At 47.2% G+C, this 26,476-nt stretch overlaps 1 protein-coding gene across 1 annotated transcript in view; it reads left to right on the top strand.

The window, feature by feature from the left end:
- The window catches only part of LAMC1 (laminin, gamma 1 (formerly LAMB2)), a 67,539-nt gene extending 45,096 nt beyond the window's left edge, over positions 1 to 22,443 (top strand). The window contains exons 4-29 of the mRNA XM_009572874.1: positions 1,090 to 1,220; positions 2,682 to 2,848; positions 3,975 to 4,163; positions 6,203 to 6,320; positions 6,421 to 6,519; positions 6,624 to 6,760; positions 7,635 to 7,757; positions 7,845 to 8,034; positions 8,498 to 8,610; positions 9,895 to 10,116; positions 10,211 to 10,399; positions 11,810 to 12,055; positions 12,384 to 12,537; positions 12,985 to 13,127; positions 13,851 to 14,029; positions 14,171 to 14,327; positions 16,722 to 16,927; positions 17,357 to 17,436; positions 17,829 to 17,966; positions 18,160 to 18,304; positions 18,892 to 19,041; positions 19,456 to 19,570; positions 19,947 to 20,146; positions 20,387 to 20,545; positions 21,086 to 21,185; positions 21,621 to 22,443. Coding sequence (XP_009571169.1) covers positions 1,090 to 1,220; positions 2,682 to 2,848; positions 3,975 to 4,163; positions 6,203 to 6,320; positions 6,421 to 6,519; positions 6,624 to 6,760; positions 7,635 to 7,757; positions 7,845 to 8,034; positions 8,498 to 8,610; positions 9,895 to 10,116; positions 10,211 to 10,399; positions 11,810 to 12,055; positions 12,384 to 12,537; positions 12,985 to 13,127; positions 13,851 to 14,029; positions 14,171 to 14,327; positions 16,722 to 16,927; positions 17,357 to 17,436; positions 17,829 to 17,966; positions 18,160 to 18,304; positions 18,892 to 19,041; positions 19,456 to 19,570; positions 19,947 to 20,146; positions 20,387 to 20,545; positions 21,086 to 21,185; positions 21,621 to 21,877 — 4,107 coding nt within the window. The 3' untranslated portion in view covers positions 21,878 to 22,443. The remainder of the gene's footprint in view (positions 1 to 1,089; positions 1,221 to 2,681; positions 2,849 to 3,974; positions 4,164 to 6,202; positions 6,321 to 6,420; positions 6,520 to 6,623; positions 6,761 to 7,634; positions 7,758 to 7,844; positions 8,035 to 8,497; positions 8,611 to 9,894; positions 10,117 to 10,210; positions 10,400 to 11,809; positions 12,056 to 12,383; positions 12,538 to 12,984; positions 13,128 to 13,850; positions 14,030 to 14,170; positions 14,328 to 16,721; positions 16,928 to 17,356; positions 17,437 to 17,828; positions 17,967 to 18,159; positions 18,305 to 18,891; positions 19,042 to 19,455; positions 19,571 to 19,946; positions 20,147 to 20,386; positions 20,546 to 21,085; positions 21,186 to 21,620) is intronic.
- The last annotated feature ends 4,033 nt before the right edge of the window (positions 22,444 to 26,476 follow it).

The following is a 26,476-nucleotide window of genomic DNA, read 5'->3' as shown; positions in this document are numbered from 1 at the left end:
CGGGCAGGAAAGCAGAATCTGGTGGGGCTTGCAAATGAAAATGAAGATTAATGGGAGAGGGAGAAGAACTCCTGAGATGGAAAAGAACCAGTTTGGCCACCTTGTTGGTGTAGCTAGCTCTTGCAGAGAACAGGGTCTAATCGTTAAGGTGAACAGAGAGATTTCAAGTTAGTGATACGGCGTATAATTTTCTGATAAACTCTGTGTAAGGAATAGAGACCTGACTGCCAGTTTCCTAAAATATGTACAAACCTCTGTGTTGCTTTTTGGAACTGAAGTAAGCGTGTATTTTGTGTTCAGTGCTTCCATGTGTTTATGCCAATGTTTGTAATTCAGCAAATCTTCTTATTGTACTGGCTAAGCAGCAATGCAGCTGCAGTGCAGTTGTACATACAAGGATGTTTTTCCTGGTTTTATGGCATTGAAAGGAAAATGGCATTGCAGAACCTGTAATAAAAACAAGGAGGTACTAACGGCAGTCACTGGCAGAAGGTGATGTGAAATTTGGGGACGGGCTACTTTTGCTGGCTGTTGCTGGAGGAGGGTAGGGTAGTGTGTTGAAGATGCTGTGTAAATATTATGAAAAGCTCTTGTGTTGTAAGTCAGATCTGCCTGTCTGTTTTTCTTCCTCAGCTTCCCCCAGCCTCATTCATCTGTCTGTCTGTGTCTCTTTGTCTGGTGGGATGTGTCTGCAGACAAGCGTACCCTAAAGCTTTTCCTGTTGGTGCTGTATAGCTTTGCAGGAAAACTGCAGTCAGATACGTACAATTAGCAAGCTCGCATAATTGCCTGCAGTGCACTTTTTGCTGGAGAGGTTACCCACTGCTTCCCAGCTGGGAGCAGTCAAGATGCGAAGAGGCATTGGAAGGGGTATCCAGAGAGGAGCAGGGTCCGGAAAACACATTCAAACTAAGAGGATGCGGTGTAAGGCCTCTCGGGCAGTGTGAGCTTCCGAGGTGCAGAGGGGAAAATTATGAGGAAGAAACTTGCTGATTGATGAATGACTGTGTAAATACAACTGCTAATGACACAGCACTGGTATGCTCTTGAGGGGGATGTTTAATCTGATGGGATTTTTGTCTGCTGTAGGAATGGGTGACGGCTACAGATATTAGAGTGACCCTTAATCGTCTGAACACATTTGGAGATGAAGTTTTCAATGACCCAAAAGTTCTCAAGTCTTACTACTATGCGATTTCTGATTTTGCTGTGGGTGGTAGGTGAGTAGACAATAAACCTCTGTACTTGTTTAAAGCTTTTGGTCAGGATTACTAGAGTGCTTTAAAGATTTTGATTATACTCACATGGTACCATTAGGCTCCAGTCTTTATTGACTGTCCTAAACCAAAAATGCTGTAGAATGAATCTTAGGAAGCTTGCAAATAGTGTGTATAACCTCTAGTGGCTATAATTTCAGGGCAGAGAGAGATCAAATTTTTTTTTTCCCCCCTTAATTAGATCAAATGTTAAGTGATTTGGGAGAGCAGAGGGTGAAAAGAGTGACAAAAATGTAAAGCAAAAGAAGAAAAACTTTTCTGCCCTGCACTTTGTGTGGTTTTTAATGTGTTATTAATTGTTTTCTGCCTATATCTGTAGCCTAGAATAACAGTAAGTAGAAAATCTCAATGTCTCTGCTTCACATATATTTTGGGAGCTATATCCTATGAAGATCTGAAGCATTGTACAACACCTTGGTTGTCCGTTCTTTTTGCCAAAGCGTATTGCAGAATGCTTAAATCTTAAGTTGTTGACGATAAGATGTTTTCATAAACAGAGCTGAGACTAATGCAGTGTTTTGGACTGTTTGCAGAGAGCAGTCCTGAGACCAGGATTTGACAACATGGGGATTTACATTGCCTGCACCACGAGTCTGTGGAGGTCCCTGGGCTTCTGTATTAGTCACCTTTATGCTAATTAATTTCTTACTGATCCAAGCACACGGCTAGCATGCATGCCTTTTCCTGGACTCTCATGAGAGAGAAACTATGGAAGATATACTAACCTAAAGCCAACAAAATACTTGCTTCTCCTACTCAGCGTATTCTGTTTTAGTGACAGACTGTGAAGGAGTTGGTTAATGTTCTCGCGTTTCTAAATGCCTACCTTGAGCATGCTACACCTATTTGTTTCACAGAATGAAGGTCCCTACCAACCCAAACCAAAGATCATCCAGTACACCTCCAACACACACCCCGCCACACACAGACGCCCTGCCGTGGGCAGGGACATCTTTCACTAGATCGGGTTGCTCAAAGCCCCATCCAGCCTGACCTTGAACACTTCCAATGATGGGGCATCCACAACTTCTCTAGGCAACCTGTTCCAGTGTTTCACCACTCTCATTGTAAAATGTTTCTTCCTTATGTCCAATCTAAACCTACCCTTTTTCAGTTTAAAATCATTGCCCCTTGTGCTGTCACTACAGGCCCTGGTAAAAAGTCTCCCTCCATCTTTCTTGTAAATCCCCTTTAGATATTGAAAGACCTCAATAAGGTCTCCCTGGAGCCTCCTCTTCTCCAGGCTGAACAACAGCAGTTGTGTTCTCAATTTTGTTGTGACCATCTACCTTCAAATTTGTCTCGTCTCAGATTTTCAGATCTGAGCTTTGTTTTTGGGATTGCTCTGTGAGTGACCCGGATCCCTGGAGTTTAAATACCTGTTTCTTGTCTCTCGTTAACCAGATGCAAATGTAACGGGCACGCGAGCGAGTGCGTGAAGAATGAGATTGGGAAGCTGGTCTGCAACTGCAAACACAACACCTTCGGGGTTGACTGTGAAAAATGTCTTCCTTTCTTCAATGACCGTCCGTGGAGGAGAGCAACAGCAGAGAGCGCCAATGAATGCTTGCGTACGTGCGGCCATGCTTGAGGGGAAAATCTCTCAGGGGTTGGGTCCCCTGCCTCTGTTGGCATCCAGAAGCTGGCCCTGCATGGTTTTAAGTTGTCTTGAGTTGCAGTTAGCCAGTGTTAAGCACAGTTCTGGTGTTTTTCAGCAGAGATTTTGTGGGACTGCTGGTCATTCCACTCCTATCCTGTAGGAGCTTTCTGGTAGATCCCTAGAAAGCGGCATCTCCTTTCTGGAGAAGGATGGGCGTGACCTTTAGGAAAGAGGTCGCAAAAATGTACAGGCTTGTACTTTATGGGACCCACAGAAAAAAATCTGTATTTAGTATGCTGGAGTATAATTGTCCTTTAAAAAGTCCTCATTTAGCATTCACTGACTTCCTCTTGCATTTGGGTTATTGGTTTTTACAGTTACTTGTCGACTATTTCATCCAATATCGAGGCTGTTGCAACAGTTCTGGACCGCAAATGCGGACCTCTGTGATGGAATGCCAATTTATTTTGCTTGGTTTTGTGTCGCAGACCACAGCTCCTGGTAGTTTACTTTATGGGGAAGCTTTTTCAGACAGAAAAGCTTTCTTCCTGTCTGACCTCTGTGTGTGTTGATCGGTCCCAGCTGTCTGGTCAAGACCTGTGGCTCGATGAGCCGGTGAAAGCCGGGTCTCCTGCTCCCTAGACAGAAGGGATTTGTAATCCAGGGGAGAAACTCTCCTTTCAGCATGGAGTCAGCCTCGCCGTTATCTTCTCAAGTTTGTTTGCATGATTGAGATTAGTGTTGCTGTGTGGGAGGGTGGCATTTCAGTTGCAAATGGCAGCACAACGTGGAATGGAGTAGGTTAGAAAATGGTTTTCTTCTGGATGTAGATGGAAGTGGTCTCAAGGATCCCGTTTGCTCATTACAGCCTTGTTTCCCCCTCCCCACATTCAACCACCACAAAAACATGCTTCCCCCTTTTTCTTCTCATCGATGCACAAATGCCTTAGGGGTCTGTGCATGGGTCTCGGGATGGTTAAAGGCTCCTACTCCAGCTCCCCTACAACTTAATATTGAGCTTTGCGTAGTGGGTTTTGTGACCGTCGGGGTCGGATGGCCACACATGCTGTTCACTGATGGTACCCTTGCCTTTGCAGCTTGCGACTGCAATGGGAGGTCGCAGGAGTGCTACTTCGACCCTGAGCTGTACCGCTCGACGGGCCACGGGGGCCACTGCACGGGCTGCTCAGATAACACCGACGGTGCCCACTGTGAAAGGTGCAGGGACAGCTTCTATCGCCTGGGGAGCGAGGAGGGATGTCTGCCCTGTAGCTGCAACCCAGTCGGTAAGTAGTGGCAGCAAACGTTTCTGCTTGTAAACTTCCATGCACAAAAGCTAGCTCTTCTCTCAGTTATGCAGCTAATTGCAAACTACAGGGTGAAAATAGGAGATTTTTGTTTGTTTTTATTTTCTTTCCTTTTTTCGCCCGTGTAGGAAATGTTCTTTGGGTTGTATCTTGGTTTAAATTATCCTTGGATCTAGTTGGGGTTGGGGTGGCAGGGGCAGGTGGTTCACCTCTGCAGCATTTACTCCTTCGAATGTGTTCTGAAATAGATTTTATTTTGGGTTTTTGGTTGTTTTTTTTTTTTTTCCACTGCGTATGTGTTACCCTGGACACTTCCAATACTAAAGAGCTTATTTAAATTCTTAATAAACAAGATGATGCGAGCGGATATTTCTGGAAGTTGTTCATACTGAAGAATTGTAGTGAACTTCAGCTGCATCAGTTTCTCCTACTGAGTATCCAAGCACTATAAATACAAACCAGTGAAACCTTAAACACAAAAGGGGGTGGGGGTGAGAAAAAACAAAGTAAACTCAAAATATGTAGTTAAACTCCTTTTTTTTTTTAAAAAAAAAAAAAAAAAAAGGAAAAAATTCTGGCAGGAGAACAAATCTTTTGTTGTCAAGGGAACCACTTGACCCATATGGAGTGATCCCAGAACTACACCAGCCCGCAGCAAATAGGGGGGAAGGAGGCAAAAGGGTAACAGATAGTAAGACATGATGTGAGGTTCCAAAATAGAGTAGCTGGATTAAGTAATTGCTTGCAGCATGCCCTAAAAGCAGCCAGTGAGAGGTCTGCCAGGGTACGTCTCCTATCTAATTTGGTCAGAGAGTTGTACAGTTGTGAAATTTTTGACCAAGAAAGGCTTCTTTCTTCCTCCGTCTGCTCTCCCAGGTCCTCTTGTTGGACCTTATTTTAAGAGGGGTGAGGGTTGGTGTCAGCTGAGACCGTCGAGAAGAGGGAGGCAAGTGACTTCTCAGGTCTTTAAGGACAAATTTCAAAGGGCTTTATAACTTAGCCATCAGCTTGTATCGCGTGGCACACTGGCACCCAGGGCGTATTTGAAGCTCCTGGATTGATTTAGATTGCTATTTTTTGTCTGAGTACTGTTTTTTCCTAAATAATCATAAGTGGGACTGCAAAGGGGATTTAAACTTTGGCTGTATATGGTAAAGGTTTTGTGAGTTCTTCTGTCCTGTCCAGCCTAATCATCTTATAACTCTTCACTTTGCTATAATCTTCTGGTATGGATTGAAGTGGAAAGAAGCAACTATTTCTGTATATTAAAATACTTTTCTCCTAGTAGTTAACTCTTACAGTGCTGACAAATCCTAGGCTGCTAGCTACACCGGTGCTTGGGAGAAAGCATTTTGTCCACTGCGGATTAAAGAAACCTGCTGCTGCTTTTTGTGCAAGTCTGCTTGAACAGAGCAGTATTGATGAAAACATCCTGCCAAAAATGAGAGTTCTGGTGAAGAGTTTGTTAGGGTTAATACTGGCACACGCAGCCTCACTCCGAGGAGGCAGCCTAGTCTTTAAGTCCAACTTGGGAATCAAGGGAGGAAATCTGAGCATGAAAGGGAGAGGTCAGGATATCCCCTGGCAAAGGGGAGATGGTGATTAGGGAGAACACAAAGGATTCAGGGAATAGAATCTCGGAAATGGTGCATTGCAGAGTAAAACAGGCATGGAATTAGAGGCATGCAAAAGTAACATTGAGGATGAAACAGGAATAAGGACGAGAATGCAATTTGAAGTTAAAATTATATTTATAGAGAAAAAGGTTGGTTGGTAGGAGTACTTAAAGCTGAATATAGTTTGGAAGACTAGATAACGATTCATCTCTCTCGAGCTGCTAGAGGAAAAATCCCTGTGAACTAGAGGCAGTCTTTAGGTTAGCTGTCACTCATTGGCTTGAAGCTATGCTTCCCACTTTCTTTTCGTGTATTTCTTGCCCATTTTGTAAAGTTGAAAAAATTGCAGGCTAATAGAGCTGGGTGGGTCTGCTGAGGTGCCTCTCCCTGCTCTCCCCGCAGGCTCTCTCAGCACGCAGTGCGACAGCTACGGCCAGTGCAGCTGCAAACCCGGCGTGATGGGTGAGAAGTGTGACCGGTGCCAGCCAGGTTTCCACTCCCTCTCCGAAGCTGGGTGCAGGTAAGGGAGACTGTTGCTCTCTAAAAGAAAAACTAGGCACCTTTTTAAAGCTTTCTCTGTGTGGTTCTTAATGAATTATCCTCTCTCCTGGCTCTTTCAGGTCCTGTTCTTGCAATCTGGCTGGCAGCACAGGGGAATGCAATGTCGAGACAGGACGGTGTACATGCAAGGACAATGTTGAAGGCTTCCACTGCGAGAGGTGAGTTTCTATTCCTGTGGCTTTGTTTCAAGAATGAGAAACATTCGAGTGATGGCCTGAGGTAAGCATCAGGGAAATTAATTCTCTTTCCTTCACATCTTCAGATGCAAACCTGGATTTTTCCATCTGGATTCCTCTAATCCAAGGGGCTGTACCCCCTGCTTCTGTTTTGGACACTCTTCAGTCTGCACCAACGCCATCGGCTACAGTATCTACAGCATCACCTCCAGCTTCCAGTTTGGTAAAATTGAGCCTTCCTTTGTATCCCGGGTTGGACTGTAGACTCAAATCAGAAGCGATTTTAAAAAAAACCCTGCTCCTTCCTCCATGTGCAAGATCGCAAACCTTGGGCCGGCGGGTCCGGGATCCCTCTTTTGGAAGTGCTGAGTTACTGCTGAAGTTACTGGGAGCTTCCCAGTCAGCAGCTTGTTTGTTCAGCTAGGGAGGAATGAATTCACTGCTCTGGCCTTGGCCACCCAGTGCTAATGTACACCAGGCAGGTGCAAGCAGGAACTGTAAATGTAAACCTTTTGTAGCTTGAGAGAGGTGCTGGCAAGGGGCCGTTTTCTTAATTTTAGAACCAAATCAGGAGTTTCTGATGGAAAGGATTATAATCACTTTAGATTTGGGGTTTACATGGCTCTGAATAAAACAGTTGTGTTTCTGATGGGTCTGTAAGCTCAGGAGAAATCTTTTTTCATACAGTTTCCTGCGTATGCATGTTTTCATGTTGCATAGTCTGAAAAGAACATCTTTTTAATTAAAATTCCACTGGAGAACAGTTCGTATGAAGGCTGAAAATTGCATCAAGTCGTAGGGGACTGCAGGTTTTCCCATCCCTGCTTAAGCTCTTTAGAAAAGAAGGTTTCGAACAAGTAGTTGTCATAGGTTTCAAAGTTCAGGGGGTTCAAGTCAGCACTGGAGTTAGGGGCTTAAATTGGAAAGATGACGTTTGTTAATTTACATTCTTCTGCACAGCTACTTTCTAAAGTCTGTTAGTGCCAGTGTACAGACTATAGATTAGTTATATATGAGCAGTATGCAGTATGACACGAGAAGTGTGTGCAAAGCTACGTCTTCAAACGGTCTTAATTCTTGCACATTTGATTTTTCAGGAGAGGACGAGTGGCGTGCTGAGCAGCGCGATGGCTCGGAAGTCTTACTCCAGTGGAGTGCGGAGACCCAGGATATCTCTGTTATCTCGGACAGCTACTTCCCCATGTATTTTGTTGCACCACGTAGGTCATTCGAGGAGCGAGGCTTTTTGTGCTACTTGTGCCCTTTCTGTTCTGTCCCCTAACTGTAAGGATTTCTTCCCCTTTCAGGCAAGTTCTTGGGCAACCAGGTTTTGAGTTACGGGCAAAACCTGACCTTCTCCTTCCGTGTGGACAGACGGGACACGCGCCTCTCTGCAGAGGACCTGGTGCTGGAGGGGGCTGGGCTGAGAGTGTCAGTGCCACTCATTGCCCAGGGCAACCCCTATCCCAGTGAGAACGCGCTGATCTACACCTTCAGGTGAGAGGACTCTCCAGGTGTGGTGGGGGCAGCTGGGACCTAGCCTGTGGTGCCCCTGGCCTCTGAGCTCTGGACAGACGGGACACGCGCCTCTCTGCAGAGGACCTGGTGCTGGAGGGGGCTGGGCTGAGAGTGTCAGTGCCACTCATTGCCCAGGGCAACCCCTATCCCAGTGAGAACGCGCTGATCTACACCTTCAGGTGAGAGGACTCTCCAGGTGTGGTGGGGGCAGCTGGGACCTAGCCTGTGGTGCCCCTGGCCTCTGAGCTCTTGAGAAAACAAACAGCATTAATTTTTAAGAGCGGTCTTATCAGGTTAATTTGAAGCTCGCTGTCTAGCAGCATTGCATAAGCATATGCAGAGTATGTTGCAATAGCATACCACTGTTGGAAAGGGTGCTTTAAAAGGGCACAGCTGTTAGTATCTGAAAGCTTTGCTGATGATGCATGGCTCTTCTCTGTAGGCTGCACGAGGCTACAGATTACCCATGGAGGCCTGCTCTTACGGCGTTTGACTTCCAGAAGCTTCTCCACAACTTGACTTCCATCAAGATCCGTGGGACATACAGTGAGAGAAGTAAGTCGCTGGGCAGACCCGTTCGTCTAGTGCTCGGGTTGCTTTATTGTAGGGCCTGGTCATAAACAGCTGTGGCAGGTTATTTGGCAAAGCCTGTGACGATTGCTTTTCGCCTGATCTTCCTGTGTAACGGCTTCTCCCGGACCTCCTGGAGAGGAGTTGGGGGAGAAGGGTGCTGCCCTTGAGAGTCTGGAAGCTGAGCACCCACCACCTGCAGATTCTTTGCTTCTGAACGTGGAGGTTTTGCTGTGTTGCACAGCCAATGTCTTCCAGATATACATAGCACAGAGTCTTGAAGGAGTTTACAACATTTGGCCTCAGTTTCTGCTACACTGGGAATGGTTACATGCCCCCTGTTTCCTGGTCTTGCCTTGGCATGACAGATGGGAAGGGCGAGGTCTCGAACGCGCTGCCTGTCCTGAACTTGAGTGAAAGTTCCCTGTAATGAGGGTTTATAAAAATCGGGCATGAATTAGGAGTAAAAATATTGGGTATATATTGGGTATTGTCATGTGAAGAAGAATTTTTGCAGAAAGATGCAAAGGATGAATTTGCATTTGGGGAAGGTGGGAAAGCTGCAAGTGTTTTCAGTAGAAGCGGCTCGTAAAGAGGAATGTGGGGTTGTGAAATGGAAGGGAGGAAAGGTGTTGGAGCAAGCCATCCCCTGAGTGCTGTAGCTGCCGCTAATGTGCGGGAGCTGAGGCTCTGCTCGGTGCTCTGGAGCTGCTCCGGTGGTACAAACACACTGCTACAAGTTAAAAACCAGCTATGTTGTGTCCGGGCTCAGTTCTGCTCCCAGGAATGAGCTGGGTGGAGAGAAGGGAGCTTTCAAATACCAGACAAAGGAATGGGCTGAGAGGGATAGCTGAAGAGTTTGCCCCAAGGCATGGTTTGCAGACGCTGCGTTAGAGACAGTATATTAAAGAGACGGTCTGTCCTCCCTAGAAAGACAGGAATTGATTTTGGTATTTGATTTGGAAATTGAAACTGTATGCATGCAAAACGTAACTTACTTCAACTGATCGTACTTGCTCACATGCAGTTCTCAGCATCCTCCTCTGTATTGTTATTCTCAACTTTCCTGCCCTGCTCCTGCTCTTCGTGAGATATATTGCGTCTTTTCTCATCTGTCTAAACCTTCCTGGAGGGTTTTGCATCTTGATTCACCTTACCAACTGCGAGCATCCACCTGTCTGTCTCTTGTACCGTTCAGATGTGTGTTTGGTGAAGCGGTGATGAGAGCCTTTGTGGTTACAAAGCGTTTCCCCTCTTGGTGCTTTCTAGGTGCCGGCCACCTGGATGACGTTACCATCACGAGCGCTCGCCCTGGACCCGGCGTGCCCGTGGCCTGGGTGGAGAGCTGCTCCTGTCCGGCGGGATACGAGGGGCAGTTTTGTGAGCGCTGCTCCTCTGGATACCGGCGAGAGATGCCTAGCCTCGGGCCTTACAGTCCCTGCGTGCCTTGCGCTTGCAACGGGCACAGCGAGATGTGCGAACCCGAGACAGGTAAGAGGGGCCGATAAAACAGGGAGCAGTAAGAGGGCGGTTCTTCTTTCTGGATTGGACCGTGAAGCAAAAACCATGTCCCTCTCTATTCCAGGTGTGTGCAATTGCAGGGATAACACAGCGGGCTCTCACTGTGAGAAGTGCAGCGATGGGTATTATGGAGATGCGACAGCGGGCACGGCCTCAGACTGCCAGCCCTGCCCGTGCCCAGGCAGCTCGAGCTGTGCCATCGTGCCCCGCACAAAGGAGGTTGTGTGCACCAGCTGCCAGGCTGGCACTACAGGTGTGTTCCTACACAAAAAGGTTTTTTTTTACAGCCCATGTGCCTGTGGAAATGTGTCTCCTGCCAGTTCTGGGGCTCTGATCTGCAGTGAACAGCACTGAAAGCTGCTGTGTCTTCTGGTTCAAACGCTTCTCCCTTCCTCAGCCCTATTTTCTGTCCTGTGTGAGGCTCAGGGCTACCCATGTTCTTCTGCTTGTCTCTCAAGAACAAAAGGGAAACAAAAGCTTCATCTGTGCAAAGTCTGAACATTTCTGTGCTACGTAGGTGAGCTGTGCTAGCTTCTAATAGAGCTCTGTTAATTGCACAGTGTTGGCCAGAAAATAGGATAGATTTAAAAGAGTCAGGAAGGCAGGACAGACTGAAATAAAATTAGAACATGCAGTTTGCCAGCCAGAGAGGCACTGCGGGATGCTTGCAGGGGAGGGCCAGTGCCCTCCCTAGGTAAAGCAGGAAGGCTGCAGTGACTCACGAACACTGCCCAAAAAGATACAAGACCAAATTTATGCTCAGCAGTTTTAAAGAGAAATACGTGAACAGGTACAGATCTCTTCTTCTTAGCGATAAACCATGAAGTCCAAGTATGTACCTGAGTCGTTAAGCAGAGCCTTTTGTTCTGCCTGCAAACAGCAAGGAAGCCTTAGGATGGTTGGCAGCCTCCTTGCTCCTCTGCTGATTTTATGCTTGGCATGGCAGAGTCCAAAGTAGAGAATACCTGTAAGTGCTTGAAATACTTCAAAAAGCCCCTGACCAAGCACAGAGGCAGCTCATGGGGGTTCCCATGGGTGCTGTTGCTTCGTGAACCAAAGCAGAGTCCAGGGGTCCAGGTTCCCTGCAGCTCAGGTTTCAGTACGAGCTCATCTTTTGTGCAATCACATAGCTACAACTAGAGTTCCTCCTGTCTCCTGCCGCCTTCTTGGGATGTGAAGGGAAAGGTGAGGGAAAAGAGGGTTTGCGTGTGCAAGAACTGCCTAAGAAATGGAGCTTATAGCTGGCTGGGGAGGTCAGATCTGCAGTAAGTGTAGGGAGCTGCTGAGTTGGATGCTTCAGTGGCTGCCTGTGGAGGTTTGGCAGATCTCGTTGGCAGTGGGGCTTCCTGGGGCACTGATGCCTGCTCATCTGCTTTGACTCTTAAATTAACAGATTACAACAAATAGGTTTGGCTTAAAGGGATAGGAGGGAAAAGACGACCTGAAATAATTTGTAATGCAAAGTTCCAGTGAAAAAGCGGCTTAAATTTAGAGATGGGGAGGGATTTGTGTGTGGTTTTGTGCACCTTTCTGGCCCCAACAGAGGGATGAAAGTGGGGGAAGTTGGAGAGTTTACTTTTCAGAAGGGACTGCAAAGGGGGTCCGGGTGAGATGGCAGCAAAGGGCTTTGTGCTGCAGCACATGTGTTTCTGTTGTGTTCCAGGCAAGAGGTGCGAGCTGTGTGACGATGCCTATTTCGGAGACCCACTGGGCGAAAACGGTGCTGTGAGGCCTTGCCGCCTCTGCCAGTGCAACGACAACATCGATCCCAACGCCGTGGGGAACTGCGACCGCCAGACAGGCGAGTGCCTCAAGTGCATCTACAACACCGCCGGCTTCTACTGCGACCGCTGCAAAGACGGCTTCTTCGGGAACCCCCTGGCCCCCGATCCTGCCGACAAGTGCAGAGGTGAGAGCTGGTTCCTCTTGTATTTAAAAATGGTTTTGTCCCCAAGAGCTGCCGTTTCCTGGTGTGTTGTTAGGACACAACATCAGGCTGTTGTTCATGCCCGTCAGCAGCGGTGCGTGGCTTTATCCTCATTTGGTGGTTCTAGCTTGCTAAAATGCTTGTGTTTGTGGGTGCTTACTGCCATCGAAGCAAAAGCATTGTGCGATGTAGGGGCTGGGCTGCCACGTGTTTTGGATCCAGGCCCATTTACGGACTGGCCAGCAGAGTACCAACACCAGAAGGGACTTCTAACTTTCTGCATATTTCTCCATCCCTTTTATTTTTGCAGCTTGTCACTGCAATCCGTACGGTACTGTGAATCAGCAGACGAGTTGCAATCAAGTGACCGGGCAGTGCGAGTGCCTGTCTCATGTCACCGGGAGGGACTGCAGTGCCTGTGAGCCTGGCTTCTTCAACCTCCAGAGCGGACGTGGCTGTGAGAGGTGACGTTTGCCTTGGCTCAGAGCAAAGAGCCTGGTTTTGTGCTTACCTTGTGCAGGAATGTAATGTTTGTCATAAGTAACTGGTGTGCCTCTGCTGCTATGGGTGGGGAAGAGCAGCAGTCAAGGAGCAGCTATGAAGGCTGTACAAAAAGCCTGACTTATAAATAGCTTTATAAATAGCTTTAAATCGGGGTTTTAAATAGAAAAGTGCCACATGACTGTGTGATTGTTGGTAGCAGGGGCTCGTGGGTTCCTTTTTTAGTGCAGGCACCAAGTGACCTTGCACGGTTCAAAGGCTCAGTGCCTTGCCTCCTGCATCTGTGCAGCTAGAAAAGTGACTTCTGGCAAATGGAAACATGGAGCTGTGCTCGTTAGGGCTCCTTCAGAGCGGCGCTTTGCACGTGCCTCCCTTCTGTGTCACCATCTGACATGTGGCTGCCTCCCCAGGTGCAACTGCCACGCGCTGGGCTCCACCGACGGCCAGTGCGACATCCGAACCGGGCAGTGCGAGTGCCAGCCTGGCGTCGCCGGCCAACGTTGCGACAGATGTGAGGTCAACCACTTTGGCTTTGGCTCCGAAGGCTGTAAACGTAAGTCTGAGAGGCTGGAGCGAGGCAGACGGGAAGGATGTTTCACAACCAGCCTTGCCTTTGCTTTCCTCCTGTCTCTGGGAAGGTGCTTCCTCACCTTGCTCTTAATCACAGCAGAAGTTGGCACTTTTACGTCCACACCCTGCATGGTGAAATTTGATCTCTGCACAATAGCTTATCCCCTTTTTCTTTTATTATTTTTTTAATGGGGGTAGGAAGAACTCCAATTTATTAGATACCCACTTGGGCATAAATGCATTCTCGGAATCTTGTCCTGCAACAGTCCTGTTTCCTAATGTTAAATCTCTGCACAGCTACTCTGCAAATGGCCTGAATATACAGATTCTGTCTCGAGGAGCAACAGATCTTGTAAACGTGATTGAAAAACAGGGTGATCCAAACTTTCCTCCTTGATATCCCTGCCTATAAAGAGCAGAAAAATTAACTGCAGTTGGTTACAATGAAATGGGGTAGAAAATTATAATGCTTTGTGGGAGAGGCAATAGCAACACTGTGAGCACATGCAAGGAACATTGTGTCCGGCTAGACAGAGTGCCCTGCTATGCGTAGAAGCGCCCCGATTGGGAGTGGGGCTCCAGCTGTGGGTTTGTGCCCTGTTGCTCTTGCAGACGTTTTAGGGTATTGAGAGTATGCTTTTGCCCTGTGGGTTTTAGGGTATTTCTGCCTCTCCTCCAGTCTGACTGAGGTTTAACTTCCCCGCAGCCTGCGACTGTGATCCTGAGGGTTCGCGCTCCCTGCAGTGCCGGGAGAACGGTCGCTGCGAGTGCAAGGAAGGTTTCGTGGGGAGCCGCTGCGACCAGTGTGAAGAGAACTATTTCTACAACCGCTCGTGGCCGGGCTGCCAAGAGTGTCCAGCCTGTTACAGATTAGTGAAAGATAAGGTAAGGCCACAAACGCCACTTGGTATTGCTGGAGACGGTGGCACGTGCCCACGTGTGCAGCGGCTTTTACGCTTGCTGAAAGCAGAGAGGTTCCAGGTGGTTTGCTCGGTGTCATAGCTGTGCTCTGTCCTTCTTGCATAGGTGGCGGAGCAACGAGAGAGGTTGCAGGAGCTGGAGAATCTTATAGCAAATCTGGGTACGGGAGAAGAAACTGTAACCGATCAAGCCTTTGAAGAGAGGTTGAAGCAGGCAGAAAGAGATGTTACAGAGCTGCTCCAGGAAGCACAAAACAGCAAAGGTGAGTTGACCTGATCAGACATGGACCAACATGAAAGGAGCTCTTCGCTTGACATTCCTTTGGACACAACGTGTTTTATTTCAAGCCTATGCTGTGCATCAGGACAGACAGTTATTTCAGATAGCGCTGAGACAGTGTATGTTATTATCAGACAGTGTATGTTACTAACGGTGACTATGCTTTTATCCCTGCTGTTCTCCCAGTGGCCTCTGTTGTACATGCAAAGATCTGCCTCTAGCTCTGTACAGATGAAGTGGTTTATGTGTTACCCTCTTCTTCAGATGCAGAGGAGGTTTTTACTTATTTGTTAAACAAGCGGAAGACTTTCTATTATACTTATTTATTATGCTTATAAATTTGCTCAGATATCTTGGGATAAAGCAGTCCTTCTTGGGATGTAATCAGTGATCGGAATGAAGGCTTCAAAATCCTGCTGGCAAGCTTAAATATCCCACCATAAAGCGTATAATGTTCTGAAAAGTGCTGTTGTGGTGGCCTGTAGCTATTTTTCCTGTTAAACTCTGCTTCAAATTGATTCTTGTACTGTCATCTCTACCATAGGATGTCTGTGAGCATGACGTTAAGCAGTATGGCAGTGGTTTGTCCTTAGGGTCTTTATAATGTATAAGCTGATGTGTGTTTTGGAGAAGAGCAACTTGAAGAAGACCATTGACTTTGCAGTAGAAGATGTTCCCCTGGGAGTTGGTTCAGTGATTTCAGCCCACTTTGGAAAAATCTGTCCCCTTTGCGTGAAGCTGGGAAAAAGCTGATGCGCATCTAACGCTTGTGTTTGCTTGGGAAGATTCCTGCCAGTGGGAATGATCACTGAAGCTCTTCTCAGCTTTAGCTGAGGCAGCTTTATGCTGCCTGCTTGGCATCTGTGCCTAGATAATAGTCCCACGTAGAGGGGTAGGAGGGTGGGGGTTGGAGAAAGGTGAGGGAATGGATTGGGTTTTGTGGTGGTATTTTCCATCTTTCCTTCCACCTCTTAGAACCCTAGAATCATTTAAGTTGGAAAAGACCCTTAAGATCATCAAGTTCAACTCTTAACCTAGCACTGCCAAGTCCACCACTAAACCATGTCCCTAAGCACCACATCTACACATCTTTTAAATACCTCCAAGGATGGTGACTCAACCACTTCCCTGGGCAGCCTGTTCCAGTGCTTCATAACCCTTTGGGTGAATAAATTTTTCCTAATATCCAATCTAAATCTCCAGTTGTGCAACTTGAGGCTGTTTCCTCTTGTCCTATCACTTGCTACTTGGGAGAAGAGAATGCCCCCCCCCCCCGCTACAACCTCCTTTTAGGTATTATTAGAGAGCAATAAGGTCTCCCCTGAGCCTCCTCTTCTCCAGGCTAAACAACCCCAGTTCCCTCAGCCATTCCTCGTAAGACTTGTGCTCTAGACCCTTCACCAGCGTTGTTGCTCTTCCCTAACTAAGAGGCAAGTTAAATGCAACAAAAACTACCCTTTCAAAAATCTGTGCACACCTGTAGCACTTGCTTGTGTCTTTCTACTTGAAAAGTAGAAAAAACTTGTAGTTTGTAGTACGTTTTTGAAATGTGTCAAACGTTCATGTTGCAGCACTTAAGATGTGCTGCAAGGTCAAGGCAACATATGTGGGAAGAATCTTAATTTTGGAGGCCTGCAGGCTTCTGCTTGTACTTCATCTCCTAATAACACTCTCACCTTTTCAAAAGTGCGTGCCCCTGATCATGAGGCATGTACCTGTGCTTTTATGGCTCTGTTATTAAGACGCTGTTGTGGGGAGTTACCTGTTCGGTGGCCCAAAAATTTGGGGAAGTTCGGGTGGCTGGTAGGTCCTACAGGTTGGAGAACCAAGGCTCTATCCTGCCAGCTTTTGTCATCCCTTTGTTTGGGGGGAGTTTGGGGTGGGTTTGCTATTCCACACATCATCTAGCTGCTCCGAATGGAGTCTGTGTCTGGCTCGGGAGTAGCCACCATTGCCCAAAGCAGGCAGTAACGTACAGCACCACTATTCCTCCATTTCTGCTTACCTTCTAGGAGCTAAGCTAAAGAGAATTCACAAAGCAGATGTTTCATATCTCTTGAGGAGCAGCTCTGTTGTCTTTTTCAAGTCAATGATAGAGGTCAAACATGATTCTGAACACAAAATCATCCATCAGAGTCAGTTCCAACTCCCAGCAGGATTGTCTTATTTAGTAGTTAATGACTTTTCATTTCTCATATTTGGTGCACATGCTGATGATGACTTTGATCTCAAGCTGACTGACTTACGAAATGGCTTTGCTGGTCCCCTTTCAATAGGGGATTAACCTACCAACATGTTGCCTGCAGTGGTAAGCTGCTGGTCCAGCTTCTCTTCCTGCTGTAATTTTGTTTCTTCTCTTTCGTATCATGTGTTTCAGATGTAGATCAGGGCCTCATGGATCGTCTCAAAGACATCAACAGCACACTAGCGAGTCAGCTCAACAGGCTGAGGAACATCCAGGGCACGGTGCGGGAGACGGAGAACCTGGCGGAGCAAGCCCGGGTGCGGGTGGAGGACACCGAGGACCTGATCAGCTTAGCTTCTGATATGCTTGAGAAGGCAAAGATGGCAGCTGACAACGTGGTGAGCATGCTGCCAAGATCCCGCATGGTTAGGAGAGGAGAGGGCCTTTCCTTTTTGTGCCCTCTGGTCTGTTTATCTGCTTGTTCTCTCTCTCTCATATAGCAAATTTGCTATGGAAATATCTTCTCCCCTGCCCAAGATCATGGGAAATAAATAAAGGAAGATCACCAGTGTCTGTCATAGTTTGTATCTTAGCCCCTGCTCAAAGAAACCAATGTAAGAACCCCTAAATAAATATCAGCACCTTTGTTTTTAAGGGATAACCAGTGGTCGAAACTGCATGGGCTTAAGAAAAAAATACAGAGAAGTCAGAAGTAGGTTAGACACATCTCTAAGCATTTAGATCATGACAATAAATATTTAAAGCAAAGATGAATAAAAGATGGAAAAAGAGCTTTAGGACTTTTTTTTTCTTTCTTTTTTTTCCAGTCCATTACACCTCCGGAGTCAAGCGGGGACCCTAACAACATGACTCTATTAGCAGAAGAGGCCCGTAAGCTGGCTGAAAGGTAGGCAGTGGCAAGACATGCTCCTCACAGCCTGCTCTTCCCTATAAGGGGGAAGCAAAATTTATTTTGCTTGATAAGAAACAGATGCCCTTTGCTGAGTAAGAGACTGGCACTGTGGGTGCATGCTTGTGTATCATTGAGGGCAAACACTAGACACGTGAATGAGGGACACGTGCAACTGTAGTGGTGCCTTTCAGCTGATCTCATGGGTGCTGCTGGAGAGATGCCTCGGTTGCAGAGATGGTCTCAAACAGCATCTTCCATATGCAAATCTGGTGAAGGAAGGAAAAGTAAAAGAGAGTAAAATCTGGAAGAGAGAATAAAATCTGGAATTGGGGATAGAAACCACTGGCTGAGAATTCTAATTATTTTTCTTCTGTAATCTTGTCCAGACACAAAAAAGAAGCTGATGAGATTGTTCGCATAGCCAAGGCAGCAAATGATACTTCCACAGAAGCGTATCAGCTGCTGCTGAAGACCCTGGCTGGAGAAAACCAAACTGCAAATGACATTGATGAGCTCAACCAGAAGTGAGTCAGTAACAGAAAATTGTTTTTATTTCCTGGCTTTAGAGCAGTGCTTAAAACTAAGATGCCTTCTGTAGCGTTGTACGCTTTGGGTTTTATAGGAGTTGTCTTTCAATTTCTTAGCCTCTCTGCTCGCTTAGTGAGTTCAGTTCTGCAAAAAACATCGTAGCGTAATTGGATCCTTGGGTTTTTTTAGGTATAATCAAGCAAGGAACATTTCTCGAGACCTAGAGAAACAGGCCAACAAGGTGCTTGCGGAGGCAGAGGAAGCTGGAAACAAAGCCCTGCAGATCTACGCTAATCTCACCAGTCTGCCTACTGTGGATTCCACGGGGCTAGAGGTACGTGCGGGAAGTATCATGCGCAGCGTTTTCTAAAGATCAATGAGGACAGGCATTATAGCAGTGTGCTAGGTTGCTGACATACCTTGCATGCGCTCTGCTAGTGTTTCTCTGCATAAGAACAGTCTGTGGAATTTTTGTCCATCTAGGCATAATCTAGACTTCGCGTTTCAGCTTTTTTGCAGGAGACTTGCATGCGGGAAACTACATATGTAAACTCACGCCTCCCCCAATCTCTAAAGGACAAAAAACTGAGTGAAATGTTGTTTGCCAACCATCTTGGCTTGAACAGAGAAGTGCAAAAATTTCAGTTCCCTCTGAAGTCTGCAGAACTGCTCCCTCTCTTGTGCTCACCGTAGTGCAGCAGATTTTTTTGCACATGAAACTGTTTGCAGCCTCTGTCCTTCATTGCACTGACCCTCGTGGTATTCAGAGCTTTGAAAGCGAAGTTACAACTCTAGTTGTAAGAGATGGGAACCCATCATAGCTTCTACCTGTTAGATGGTTAGAAACTATACGTTTTGCCACCTGTTCAGAAATTCTTTAACGTTCAGGAATCTGCATTTGTTTCTGATTTTCACCTGCAGAATGAAGCAAATAAGATCAAGAAGGAAGCGGAGGAGTTAGATCAGCTAATTGCCAGGAAGCTGAAAGATTATGAGGACTTGAGAGAAGACATGAAAGCAAAGGAGCTAGAAGTAAAGAACCTCTTGGAGAAAGGGAAGACGGAGCAGCAGGTCAGTTCTGTTTTGTGTAGGCTTTTGTTCCCTAGAAAGAAACAAAGAAAAACAAGTAACTAGCCAGATATGAAAGATTTGGTTTTATTCAGTCTTATCTTAGCGCTGCTTGTTACTTACAAGAATACTGAAGAATGGTCCCAGAAAGGAGATGCAAAAAGCTGGTAAAAGCAATGGCATTGAGGCTGTATGGGAGAATAGGGGATGTTTGCCAGGTATGGTGTCATCTTTGTATTCAGAACAGTATTCCAAAAGTACCTAAATTCACCTGGTTTCAGAGGAAGCACTGCCACTTGGGGATGAACGCTGCTCTGTATGGCATTGGTGTTTCAGGCTGAGCGGTGCTTTTTGAAACACCTAGATGGTTATCCTTCAAAAGGTAAGAATATGTTGATACATGTCATGTCTCCTTAGACTGCAGATCAGCTCTTGGCTCGAGCAGATGCAGCGAAAGCCCTGGCTGAAGAAGCTGCTCGAAAGGGCAGTGGCACACTACAGGAGGCTAATACCATTCTCAACAACCTGAAAGGTAAAGAGAAAGCACTTGCAGTGAATCCTTCAATTCCCGAGTGACAAGTCGCTTGGCAGTAGGGTATCTTGGTTAAACGGGCCATGCCATTGCCAGTACCTGAGTGCTGGGTGTATTCTTTTGGCTTTTTTTTTTTTCTTTAAAGAAAAAAAAATAGAAATGTTTGCAGTGACTAGAAATCTCCTTTTTGTTTAAGTTCCTTATTTAGCGTCAGAAGACGTGTAATAGGGAGAGCTGCAAGCATATACCACCCCACACCCCAGTTTGCTCTTCATGCCTCTAATGTCAAGGTGGCAAAGCCTGGGTAGCTTGGTCGAAGAAGCATCCTAAGGCTCTTACGGAGCAAGTGATAAGAATCTGTTTTGCCCTTTCTTAGATTTTGATAAGCGGGTGAATGATAACAAGACAGCAGCCGAGGAGGCGCTGAAAAAGATTCCTGCCATTACCCAGACCATTGCTGAAGCCAACAATAAGACGCGTCAGGCGGAGCTGGCGCTTGGCAATGCTGCTGCTGATGCCCGCGAAGCCAAGACTAAAGCAGATTTTGCTGAGAAAATCGCTGGTTCTGTTCAGAAGGTGAGTCCTTTGCTGTTCTGGAGCCACCCCCCATGATATTGGGGTGTGTGTGTGTGCGTATGACTGTATAACCTCCTTTGTTCCGGTATTTCCTGGTGAGCCCCATGTGCTTTCTGCTGTGTTCCCTACTGGGGAATGCAAAATGTGGCATGATAAGAAATTGGTGCATTTTGACAAAAAGGATTGAAGAAAGTTCTGCACCTTCACCACCTTTTTCCATCCTGTTCCCCTTGGCTGTAGAGTGCTGCTGCTACCAAAGCCGAAGCTGATAAGACTTTCGCTGATGTGACGGGGCTGGCCAGAGAAGTGGATGACATGATGAAGCAACTACAGGATGCAGAAAAAGAGCTGAAGCGGAAGCAGGATGATGCTGAGCAGGATATGATGATGGCAGGCATGGTAAGTAATGCTGGCAGGTGGCAGCAGTGGCAAGAAGGTGCCTTCTCCCTGCTGTGCTGGCGATGCAGGCTTTTCTCCTTGCTCTCCTCTTGCAAAGACAGCACTGGGTCCAGCCAGTATTCAGTCTCTTCCAAGTTCTAAGTGGGATTGAAAACATGAGACGGGCAAAGGAACTCCTCTGGTGGCATTAGCACAGGTTCCCTGTTGGAATTTGAGAGCCAGTTTTCTTAATGCAACGCTTTCCTTTTATTTTAACTGAAACCTGACTGTAGCCCTATTGAGTCTGTTCTGACTTTTCCTGCAAAGTCCTTCTCGGTTATTAGGGATCCCCATACTGAAATAATCAGAAAACTGATTATTTGAAGTTTGTCAGTCTTCCCTAGCACTGTGATAAAGATCTCAGCACAGGGGTGTTATCCTGGAGAGAGGAGCCAGGGATGTGTGTGACGAACTGCTTGGGCGGACCTGTGAAAAGGAGAGGCAATGGTTTCGTAATCCCTACAGCCTTCTTGTGCTCTCATTTTTTTTTATACCCTGCAGGCCTCACAGGCTGCCCAGGAGGCAGAAGACAATGCAAGAAAAGCGAAGAACTCTGTGAACAGCTTGCTTGCCGTCATTAATGACCTGCTGGATCAATTAGGTAAGACTGTCCTTACTGTGCCTTACATCTTTGAGTGTTTTCCTGCTGCCTGGATGTTGCAGTACTGGCAGCTGGCGTGGTGTGCTGGCTTCCCTGCCGGTGCTGTGCCATGAATCAAATGGGTCCGTTCACTTCTAGAAATGGGGTTTGTGTGTTTTCAGCAAGGGTTTTGTTTGGTTTTTTCCCCCTGGGGTGGCCTTGAAGCTTGTTGTGCAATGCTGGGTACTGCTTTTCTGTGAGCTGAGGACCGTTGTTGAGGCAGTGAAGTTGTAATGCGTTTGGCTGGTCCTGTTTTAAACGCTGTTTCTAATCCAGAGATGGAGATCTCTGTCCGGGTATGGGCTCAGCTACGTAAGCACCCAAAACCAGTGTGTCAAAGGTTTTTGTGTTTTTTTTTTTTTTAATGGACTTCACTCTTTGCTTCTGGTTTTTCAGGGCAACTGGAGACAGTGGACTTGAACAAACTGAATGAGATTGAGGGCACCCTGAACAGTGCCAAAGACCAGATGAAAGATAGCGACCTGGACCAGAAAGTGTCTTTCCTTGAGAGAGAAGCCAGGAAGCAAGATGATGCGATACAGGCCTACAACAGGGACATTGAAGAGATCCTGAAGGACATTAGCAACCTGGAAGACATCAAGAAGACCTTGCCGTCTGGCTGTTTTAACACCCCGTCCATTGAGAAACCCTAAGGGTGTGCTGGGGGTGGGGGTATTCCCCCGGTGAGCGGTGGAGCGGTGGTTTGGCTATGGAGTGCCTTAACACACATTATCTTCTTCAAATCCCCAACTCTTCGCTGCTCGCAGCCACTGTTTTCTTTTCAAATCAGGATAAGTTGAAAGTTTTTTTTTTTTTGAGAGAAGCAAATTAAATATCCGTCTTTGGGCATCAAAGGGGTTTTTTTATATAAATTGTCTTCCTGAGCACTCCACCTTTGCCCCTTTCTCAGACACAGTTTCCCTTTGATTAGTGCAAGGGTGAGAGATGCTTTGGACTCTTTATACTGTGGTTCAGAAATAACCATGTGAGCTGTATACAGCAAGGCAAAACTAACCCTACTTTCCCTCCTCTCTTCTCCCCTTGTAAAATCCTTGGTCCCGGAGCTCTCTGTCCCTATGAAGGAAGGGGATGGCTACCAAAGTATTACTGTAATGGCCAGTATAGCTGCACTCATTCAGATCCCTCTTCCCAGCTTCTAACCCTGTGAATTTATTTTTTTATCGTTAACTAGTGGCCAATCGGCAGCGTTGGTAGCCTTTGACAAAATAGCTGAAGCCTCTTTCTGAAATGCTTTCTGTGATGATGCATCACTGAGAAAAACGCAGCCTCTGAGAGGAGCTCTTTGGGAAGATGGGATACTGGTGGAGTGGTAGGTCTTCCCTGGTGGAGTGGTAGGTCTTGCCAGCCCCACTCCTCGTGGAGAAGTTCTGGGTCTGGTCTGTAGGCAGCTACCTGCCGGGTAGTCCAGGCTGGGGAGCGTGGAAGCCATGAGCTGCGTTCCCATCTGTAGGTGTTGCTGTCGAATTGCCAGAGGATCTTTTTTTTTTTTTAGGCTACGAATGTCTGATTGACAGATTAGTTTGTTCAAGCAGGAAAAGTCTTGCTGAAGAGGAGAGCCACCATCCAGAGAGCTCTGACAGCTGCACTGGCCTTCATGCTGAATGTCTTTGGGTGGGGAAGGAAAGGGGCATGCAAGTGGAATTGAAAAGGTCTTTCTCCCCATCTTCTTCCTGGAGGAGGACAGTGGCATTTTTATATCTCCCGGCTATGGTCTCACCTTTTACCTGTTTTAACCTGGCAGAAAGAGCTGGAGTTTACCGGTGCCCTCCTTTCTTTTTGCCTACCGATCTCCTGGTCACTGTAAAGCCACCGCAGCACAAGGACTTCAGGCCGGGCTCGGGTGGCCATTCTGCATTTCACACCGCTGCTGCCACCTCCCCGGCAGGCTCCCTCCCCAGGTAGTGCCTCCCAGCTGCTTACTGGTGCTGGGTGGGAGCGGCGGGGAGTCCCTCGCTCTTCTTCCGGCCCTCCGCTGAGATGAGAGCATCCTCTGCGGCTTCCTCCAGCCTGGCATCCCCCCCGCCCCCTCCTTGAGATCCAGTATATATCTATCCTTAAACACTATGCAACTTCGTACGTTTGCGTAGCGGGGAAGAAATTATTATCTGACACACACTGGTGCTATTAATTATTTCAAATTTATATTTTTTGTGTGAATGTGATTTTTTTTTTTTCCGTTTTTTTTATCATGATTATAGTGTGAGGAAGTCTCTCGTGTGTGCGTATGTGTGTGTAAATATACTCAGCCATATTTCCAGAGTGGCACAGCCTGGCCTCCTCTATGTGCTTTCCCCTATAGCCGTCGGGGCGCGTGCACCGTTTATCGCTTCTCTCCGTATTATTCCCTTAGAGCTCAGTATTTCTCCTAGCTGGGGCTCCCCTTTCTTCCCTCTCCCATATCCTCAGCACCCGTACGGGCATCAGCAATAACCACTTTGCCCGTTGGGTAGATGCTTTCTAACCCTCCCTCCAAAGCTAGCCCTGATGCCTGGTGTTCACAGCACCCCATTTTGTGTCCCTTGTCCCCGGGGACGTTGTGCCAGGAGGAGAGCAGGGGTTGTGGCTTTGCAGCCGGGCTGTGAGGAGCTGTAGCGCTGTCGGGAGACCGGACCCAGCGTTGAGGTGGTCGGAGAGCTGGATTTAGGGACATCTTGATACCACTGTGCGAGGCGGGAGGCTTGGTGCACCCTCGGGAACGGCGCTGCTGGGCGGAGGGGTGTTCCCAGCAAACCCCGCATCGCTCTTGTACCCCTTCTCTTAGAGATTCTTACAATTTACCAGCTTGGCATTTCCCCCTGCCTGCAAACATACCTAATACCTGGAGGAGAGCTTACCTGTGCTCGCCCACGCGTGTGGGACGGTGAGGTCAGTGTCTTGGCCGGCTGCTCTGGTCAGATGGCTGTAACCGCGTCACCTCTCTGCCAAGGCTGTGAGAAGAGCAGATGCGAAGATGCACGCATGCCCTGGCTGACCTCAGGCCTAAGGTTTCCTGCTTTCTTCTCCCTTTTTTTTTTTTTCTTAAGCTGTTTTTAACAGAATTTTATTTTTAAATAAAAAAAAAATCTTTATAAGCGATCTCTTAATCACTACTGCATTACAGCCATTATTCATTGTATAAGTCCAGTTATTTCTTTACGTAATGTGATGATGCGACAGCTGCTGGTGGAGTGCTGGATGTCACGGGCGACGCGTGACAGTCCCTTCATCACCTTATTCCTGACTGTGGCCCCCTCAGTACGTGCCTTCACTCCAGCTTTTTGCCTTAATCTGTGGTCTTGCTGTCTGGGGCGGTGAACAAAATGCAACACTTGCAGTTTTTATGTATAAAACAGTATTTCTTATTTATAATAAAGTCTGAATATTTGTAACCCCCTTATACATTTTGAGTATTTCTCAGTTGTAAGATTCGCCTCTTGCTTAATTAATCGGATAAGCTGGATTGGGGAGTGGGAAAAGGGAAAAGTAATTTGGAAATTCACGTGGTGGGCTGCGGATGGCCATAGTGATTACGGTTTTTCCCCGTGTCCAATGCTCCATTGCCATGGCTACAATGAATTTTATGTTGCTGGTTTTCCAGGCCTTAAAAAATAAGATGATGTTGTTGGTGCTGATGCTGTTGGAGCTGCACTGTCCTCCTGGAAAGCCCTGGGGGGTTGGGGGGTGTTTCTTCACAACGTAAGGGTAAAATCCTTTCTGCTTGCAGCTGAACACATGGAAAAGGGTGGGGCTCCTGGGAAGAAAAACAAAAACCCTAAATAAAGAAGCTGAAATTTCTCTACCGGGAACTGCCATAAATCTGGGTACTCCGTTGTTCCATGTGTCCTGTCTGCCGGAGCCCGGGATAAATTTTATTCCTGAATTAAGCAAGTTTTTAATGTCAGGACAGATTACTGTGATAACAGACTGGGCAGTTCTGCAATCACACCCGTCTTACAGCTGCAGACTGGATTTCTGTTATTTTTCTCGGCAGAGGAAAATGCACATGTCTCATTAACTTGCATCAGAGCTAATCCCTTTCAATTGGTAAGTTCTTTTCATTATTTCTTTTTTTATTTCAGTTTGTCTAGCTTCAGCTTTTTGTTCTTCAGCTATAATTGCCACTAATGCATTTGTTTGCTAAAATACCCTTTTTTTGGCGAGCATTGCTGTTGAGCAAATCCTGGCTGGTAAAACCTGAAGTTTCAGCTGGACTGTAGGTAGCAGTCGGGGAGCAAAGAATCAGGCGGTGGGACGGTGCTGACCTTGCGTGGGCTGTAGCTTGACGTGGAACCTCTTACCATTTTGGGGTTAAAATATTCAGCTTAGGAAGCGAGTCTGTGCTCTTTATTTTATCTTCAGGTCACACAGCATCAGTGCTTGTCCTGTAAAGCCTGGGTGAAATCCCAAATTAAGGTGAAGCTCCTGGCTTCTGTAGATTCATGCTGAGTCTCTGAAATGCTTGTATCACACCAGTCTGGAACAACCAAAATCTCTAGGAGTTTTTTGAGGACAATGTGTGCTACTTTCCGCCACAGACCCAAGGGAGCACGAGGAGTGCTGCTTCCAGTTCACTGAAGAAGTGTTTTATTGATGTGTTGAAGTCCAGGTAGAGAACATCTGAGGAGGGTGTTTCTGCCACAGCATGGGCTGAGCTTGACCTCAAGGTGGAAGAGGAGGGACCTCTTGAGGAGTGACCGAGCCATGCTCTGGTGGCTTTTTTTTTTTCTCCTCTGATTTCCAGTGGCTTTTCTCACTGTCCAAGGTCAAGCTCTCCATCATCTCTCCTGTGCTCTCTGGAGAAGCGAGAGGCTGGCAGCGGGCGAGCAGGCGGCAATGGGAAGGACTTGGCCAGAGCGGCGCTGGTTATCAGCCGGGTAAGAATCGTTGGGGTGCTGCTCCCAGCAGTGGGAGAGAGCTGCTTGAGGAGGGGGGCTGGGGCCTTCCTGGAGGTTGGGGCCTTCCTGGTCTGCTCTGGGGAGGAGGCTGCTGAGCCAGGTTCTCTGTCACTTCTGGGGAGGACGAGGTGTTGTCAGGAGTTAATAAGTGCTGGGAGCAACTGCCTGGAGGAGGCAGCTCTAGCGTGTCCTCGTGAGTCTGAGGAAGGAGAAGAGGACATACAGCCGTCGTGCCGAGCCGGTGGTGTCCTGTGCTCCCCGTCTACAGCCATGACATGTCTGACCACGTTCTGGTTAGTTAGTCTTTCTAGTTAGCAGCTGGACACTATCTTCAGTGTGCTCGTGAGAAACCTCAGG

This window comes from Fulmarus glacialis, unplaced genomic scaffold (assembly GCF_000690835.1).
Source record: "Fulmarus glacialis isolate BGI_N327 unplaced genomic scaffold, ASM69083v1 scaffold1400, whole genome shotgun sequence".
Lineage (NCBI taxonomy): Eukaryota > Metazoa > Chordata > Aves > Procellariiformes > Procellariidae > Fulmarus > Fulmarus glacialis.
Note: the sequence above shows the minus strand (reverse complement) of the source record. Positions and strands in the feature narration are given on the sequence as shown.